This window comes from Lampris incognitus, chromosome 17 (assembly GCF_029633865.1).
Source record: "Lampris incognitus isolate fLamInc1 chromosome 17, fLamInc1.hap2, whole genome shotgun sequence".
Lineage (NCBI taxonomy): Eukaryota > Metazoa > Chordata > Actinopteri > Lampriformes > Lampridae > Lampris > Lampris incognitus.
The window spans coordinates 30,279,868-30,286,629 of NC_079227.1; the positions used below are offsets into that span (position 1 = coordinate 30,279,868).

At 43.5% G+C, this 6,762-nt stretch overlaps 1 protein-coding gene across 1 annotated transcript; it reads right to left on the reverse strand.

The window, feature by feature from the left end:
• Positions 1-2,055: 2,055 nt before the first annotated feature.
• On the reverse strand, positions 2,056-5,411 carry oxld1 (oxidoreductase-like domain containing 1). The gene is made up of 2 exons (XM_056297654.1): positions 5,260-5,411; positions 2,056-4,319 (listed from the first exon to the last, which is right to left on the reverse strand). The coding sequence occupies exons 1-2, from the start codon at positions 5,305-5,307 to the stop codon at positions 3,930-3,932; spliced, it is 438 nt and encodes a 145-aa protein (XP_056153629.1). The 5' UTR covers positions 5,308-5,411; the 3' UTR covers positions 2,056-3,929.
• Between the last annotated feature and the right edge of the window lie 1,351 nt (positions 5,412-6,762).

Sequence of the window (6,762 nt, forward strand, 5' to 3'; positions counted from 1 at the left end):
CAATCCTTGTGTATATATCTGAAGATTGTTGTGTTGTAGTGTTGTTATTCTATGTAAAGTACACTGAGAGAGCCACAAAACCGGAGTCGAATTCCATGTATGTGCAAACCTACTTGGCCAATAAACATGATTCTGAGACTGGCTGTATTTTACTGCAGTTTCATTGCGTATTTTTTTTCCCAAGTCACGAACATGTGCAAGAAGTGCCTTTTTAGCCTGAGAGATGCTTACATCATAACATGACGCAATGTGAGATACTGTCATGGTGACAGCAGGCACTTAAAGCTCCACCCGGCACATCTTTCATTCTTTCCATCACGTCAGAGTCAGCGGGAGCGTGTGACGATCACTGAAATGCCTCGTTTGTAATCCTCTATAACCCAGATCAAACAATAACACTGCTCCCTGGCTGGAAGGCCAACACTGCCTATAGCCTCCTGGGTAATTAGGACTTACAGTGCATCACTGCTGCCAGACTATTGCTGACTCAATGGCAGTGTGATCAGGGTCAGTGTCAGCTAGCTACGAAACTGGCCCTGTGAGTGGCACGGACACAGTCACCTCGTGAAGCTCGGGCAACGTCATCTTCAGACAGAATATGTTGGCATCCTTAAGTTGCCCTGTATGCGATTGTGTGTACTATGACCTGTCAGTGACAAACAGAAAACAAAACTTTAGGGCTAAGACCTGTTATTCCCTTACCTAACCACACGGGGCTCGCCGGTTCGAATCCCTTTGTTACCTCCAGCTTGGTGTCTGTGGGTGGGAAGCCGGATGTGGGTATGTGTCCTGGTCACCGCACTAGCGCCTCCTCTGGTCGGTCGGTGCGCCTGTTCAGGGGAGAGGGGGAACTGGGGGGAATAGCGTGATCCTCCCACGCGCTACATCCCCCTGGTGAAACTCCTCACCGTCAGGTGAAAAGAAGCGGCTGGCGACTCCACATGTATCGGAGGAGGCATGTGGTAGTCTGCTGCCCTCCCCGGATCGGCAGAGGGGGTGGAGTAGCGACCGGGACAGCGTGGAAGAATGGGGTAACTGGCCGGGTACAATTGGGGGGTGGGGGGGTTATTGCTACAAGGTGATTACCAACTCACTCTCTATCAGTTCATTTGTGGGGCCAATCTGTGGTAGGTTATGTAATGATGGCACTGTCTATAGCAAGGCTGAGGCAAGCTCATTACTCCCATTCACTGGGACCTGAATGGGGGTAATGAGCTTGGTTAAATCTGTTAGTTTGGGGTTCATATAGGAATCAGGGGGTTTGCTATAAGAATCATGTGGGGTGGGGGACAAAGAGCAGGGACTGCATGTATTAAGTCTCAAGTATGTAATTCTGGTTTGACTCGATACAACTGTCCATAACTATCTGTGTTTGTTGTACTATTATTCATTGGCATGTCAGATATAGTATGTATGGACAATATCCTGTAAGTATGTTTCTATTTACATCCCTTTTTTTCCACTTCCTTCTTGGTGTGAAAACTAATGGATTACAATGTTGCTGGTTGTACCTGCTCTCTATATATAATATACACGACAGAAAGAAAAACATTGTTTCAGGTTTGCTGGAGGCTTTTCTCCTTCATCTTGAGTAATTTAATATCACGGATATGATTTTTCTATAATACTGTATATGTAAATACTGTATATGTAAATGTTTAATAATTCAGTATTCGCTTACCACAGAATACTGAATTATCAGGGTGCCGACCGAGACAAGCACCATTTGGCTGTGCTGAAAGTAATGCGTTTATAATCAGTAAGCTACTGTAGGTTTTATGAAAACTGTCTGTCTTATGAGTCTAGAGGTGGGTAAATGATGCCATGGACACGAGCTATGACCAATGAGACATGATTAAAAGTTATTAATAAAAAAGGGTCAGCCAATCATTGCAGGTCCTCATGAGATGAAGATGGCTGTTTTATGTGTGTATGGCACTCTCTGGTGGCCCTTCCCGATGCTCAATCGCTAACAAGGGAAAGAGGTATTAAAACAATATTTCATTTCATTTCACCAAAACAGACAAGGGCAATGACACATTAATTAATAGACACACTTATTTTATAAATACTTTTCAAATCTGTTATTGAGAAACACTGTTAAATACACCAAAAGAAGTTACACATAAAATATAGAAAAATAAAAGTAATGCACTTTCACATTTTAGTTCACACCTCTAGAATTTGTGGAAATGTGCTTCATGATTGTGGTAAAACGCTAAACGTTTCAACATAATTAGTTAAAAAGAGCAAGAATTATCATTGCTATCCAAATAAGAAACGCTGGCATGTTTAAAGGAACAGATCACCTCAACAGGATCAGGAACTGAGCTGCGGTGTGAATCTGGCTGTACTGATTCTCCTATGGTGACTATGTGTCACGGCCACAAACTACTTTTCCGACAGAACTATTTCCCATGAACGCTCCGAGAGCCACTTACTGTACTCATGTAATAATCCACCATTCCTTCATTGAGCCACCTTGAAAAAAGGTGAGGCAGTGACAACCCCACTGTTGTGGTTTTTGCCCATCAAACACCTGCGATGGTGGGTCAAAATGGAAAGCCACCATCCATTTTAATCAGACAAAGTGGCATTTTGAAAGTAATGGCATGAAACTTGAAATGGTGAGGACTGTCAGCAAGTTACCCGTCAGCAAAATGTAAAATGGTGTCACATATTTTTTTGAGGGGGGGGGGGCAATTGTATCTGGCCAATTACCCCACTCTTTCGAGCCATCCTGGTCACTGCTCCACCTACTCTGCTGATCCGGGGAGGGCTGCAGACTACCACACGCCTCCTCCGATACATGTGGAGTCACCAGCCGCTTCTTTTCACCTGACAGTGAGGCGTTTCACCAGGGGGACGTAGCACGTGGGAGGATCACACTATTCCCCCCAGTTCCCCCTCGCCCCTGAACAGGTGCCCTGACCGACCAGAGGAGGTGCTAGTGCAGCAGCCAGGACACATACCCACATCTGGCTTCCCACCCGCAGACACAGCCAATTACGTCTGCAGGGACACCCGACCAAGCCGGAGGTAACGCGGGGATCTGAACCAGCGAGCCCAGTGTTGGTAGGCAACGGACTAGACTGCTACACTACCTGGATGTCCCTATGGTTTCACATATTTGTCTGATAATGCCTATCACCATTCTACACAATGATAATTCCATGCACTGCCAGCTGTTCCCATTTTTAAGTATAGGCTACTGTATATGCAGTGGCCAAAAGCAGGCTGTTCTTGACCAAGGGTACAGTTTAACACTTTCATCCAATAGACATATATGACAAACTTAATGGCATCCACAGTGGAATTAAATATACTATATAAAGTGCTTACAAAATGTCAAAAGGTTTTAAAGGGTTAGTTAAGATTTTTTGAAGTCTATCTATATTTTATACTCACTGCTCATGTGATACATATAGGTAGGTTTAATTTTCACAGCCATCCACACTTTTCTTCATACTGGGCACTCAGCTCTGTCTGGCCATCTACGGTTCAATGCGATCAATAAGGGACAAGCCCACAATGCTCAAGCAGTGCAAAAAAAGAAAAAAGAAAAGCACTCCATGTTTCAGCCAAAGCTAACATGATGCTACAGCAGTCTATCATAGCAAATTCAAGTGGTCATTTTAAAAATTGTGCTTTTTGTTGCACAGAAGAGTGTTATAGCTTTGTTCCCTATTGACTGCATTGAACTGTGGATAGCAAACTGAAGCTGTATGTTCAGTATGAAGAAAAGGATGGACGACTGTGAAAATGAAACCTACCTATGTACTACAAGTGCCGTGACAACAACATAGTGAGAAACTTCAAAAATGCAAAACTATTCCTTTAAACAGGAAAACTCCCCTCCTCAATTCTTCTCATACCCATTTCACTTCATGATCAATAATCAAGATCAATACTTCAAATAAATGCATACGTCAATGCTTCTTCAAGAGTCTGATCTCCATCTTTAGGTAGGTTTTAAGGTTCTCATCCACGACATTCTCCTCAATGGCAGCCAGTGCCCGGTCACCTCCATCATTGTAGTATGCCAGGAGCTGCTCCGCATGCTCGATCCACACACAGTTATGACAACCACTCATGCAGCAATGGGTGGGAGCGGGTGGTGGGCCATGGGCAGGGGACCAAGCTGAGTTAGTGGGGCTGGTTTGGGGATCACTCTTTTTGGGAGAGTCATCTGGCCTCAGGGGACCAGGTGAATTGGGTCCTGCACAGAGGCTGCGGATGGTTTGACTGTGTCTCATCAATGATCGCTGAAAGCAATGACACGGCAGGAGTTTCAAGTGTAGTAGAGAAAGAATGCACAGCTGAAATAGATAAAAAATGTTACATTTTAATTAAGAGACACAATTAATTAACATGCAGAAAACATGGCGAATATTCCAAGCCTTGGCATTGTCCTGACACATAAATTCGGAAGAGGCTGAGACTCCAAAAATTAAACCCATGGATATCTCCCCCACAGATATAAATACAGCCATGAAAGAGCCTGTGGTGGTGTGGCAAAGTCATGTGACACTGATGCGACATTATCATCTTTCAGTGGCATTGTATCAGGATGACAATCCTATATTATCATATTGTAATACACAATTTTGTTATCTAAATTAATGACAACGATAATCTATTCCCTAAAAATTTCTCACAAACGGAGGCCTGAAATACTATATATTTGAAAACTAATTTAATTTGACCAAACAGTTCAATGTGAATCATGAAGCTCGCTTGGAATATTAACCATGGTATTGTTGCATATGCAAGCAGATACCATCAGCAATCAGGAACACTTGTATCATGATATACATCCCTAAATTTTCTTATCATTTACTGTGATATTTTCCGTATCATCCAGCACTAATTGATGGGCTGGTTTTAAAAAGAAAGACAAGAGGACACCATTGACAACCCAACCAACATTAACCTGGGTGGGCAAAACAATTAAAGCTTCATTCGTTGGTCGTCTAGTGTAACAGGAAGGTGAAGTGGCTTTATGATGATGTTGAACACTCTTGGCTGAACTATCCAAAACTATGGTAGATACTCTGACAGATGTCGTTCAGTAACTTCCGTCGGGGAAAAGATAGCTAATTAATTTTAAATGCTGCTGGCGAGGCGGCTACCCGCAGGAGCACTGTCAACAGGGTTAACCATGTAGTCCTTTTTTGGCCCTCCTTGCTTGGCTCCCTCTCCAAGCTCGAGGGGCACTAGTCCAGCTAAGCTAGCTCCGATGTGCCCTTAACTACCTACCTTCTGTAACGATAACGACGATCTCATCGCGTGTGCACCCAAATTCATTATCGAAACGGTAAACAGGCATCTGATTCATAAAAGACCACAAATTATTTCACTTTTTCTTGAGACATGACAAAGACATCTGAAGGGTTTTTGGCATAGGCTACACCCGGACCTCCATCTCTGCGTGAACTATGACTCTGTGCGTGACTAACAAAAACACCGATTGGACAAAAACAAAACAAGTAGCCAATGAAATCAGAGTACGTCATCACGCTTTTACCCAATCATAATGCAAATAAACCCGAGGGGCGGGCCACCGCGGACAGGCTGTACTTCCCATCTCTGGCCAGCAGATGTCCGTCTTACGTCTCCGTGCTGCAATTTAACAGTGAAACTTAAAGAGAATAATTTACCTTCGTTTCCCACTTCAGTTTCCAATTTAACAGTGAAACTTAAAGGGAATAATTTACCTTCGTTTCCCACTTCAGTTTCCTTGAGAACCGGCTTGCTACTTTGCTTGTTCTTATTTGTATGTCTGCATTAATAATTCCACATGCAACTGTTGTGCTGTCATACACTTTGGGAGCATACCAAGTTAACTGGGATTGGATACTGGATATGTGCTTGTAAAACAAAGAGGACGCATCAAGTTAACTGGCATTAAGCCCAATGCATATTTCTCCCCTGCAAAGTGGAAACACTCTGATTTTATTTAAATTGTGTTCAACAGTGAACTGGACAGCCAGCCTACAGCCGGTGTGTGTGTGTGTGTGTGTGTGTGTGTGTGTGTGTGTGTGTCTATTTATTTTTAGGGGGGGTATTTGCATTTTGGTCATCTCATGTTTTTGAGTCTTAAATGATTAAGGGTCAACATTACAAGTTCTGCAGAGGACTCTCTAATAGATTCTACTAGTTTCTCCACACTTTGAGTAGAATTTGAATCTAAGCCGTAAGCTGCTCATGCCTCTTTGTTAGAGGTTCAAAACTTTTAACTCTTTCATGGACTTTCACCGGCCTATTTTATGGCTAAGTATAGTGTTGCTCAGTATCGCAATGCAAGCATATTAGAGCCACATAAAAGCAGATGTGTTCGGTAAAATGGGAACATTCTGCTCATGTCTGAATGTAAATCCCCTTTTGATGTGGTGTCTTTGTTGTGCCACTCCACTGACTTCTTGGCCCTGTCACGGTTGCATGACAAAGTATGTGTGTGTGTGTGTGTGAGCGAGAGAGAGAGAGAGAGAGAGAGAGAGAGAGAGAGAGAGAGAGAGAGAGAGAGAGAGAGAGAGAGAGAGAGAGAGAGAGAGAGAGAGAGAGAGAGAGAGAGAGAGAGAGAGAGAGAGAGAGAGATGTTGTTGGGACAAAAAGAGGGAGCATAACGTAAGGGTGGGAGGGTGACTGTGAGGTTAAATCCCAACAGACCATAATGTTTGCAAGCCACCTCCATGGAAACACAGCAGGTGCTTGACTAGGCCTTAGATACCAGGTGTGAGGTGGGTGGGTGGGGTATGTTAT

Excerpts from the sequence above, each read along its gene's own strand:
- oxld1 (XM_056297654.1), bottom strand. The coding sequence starts at position 5,307 with ATGAATTTGGGTGCACACGCGATGAGATCGTCGTTATCGTTACAGAAG. Across the intron at positions 4,320-5,259 it reads CGTCGTTATCGTTACAGAAG|CTGTGCATTCTTTCTCTACT; the intron begins GTAGGTAGTTAA and ends TATCTATTTCAG.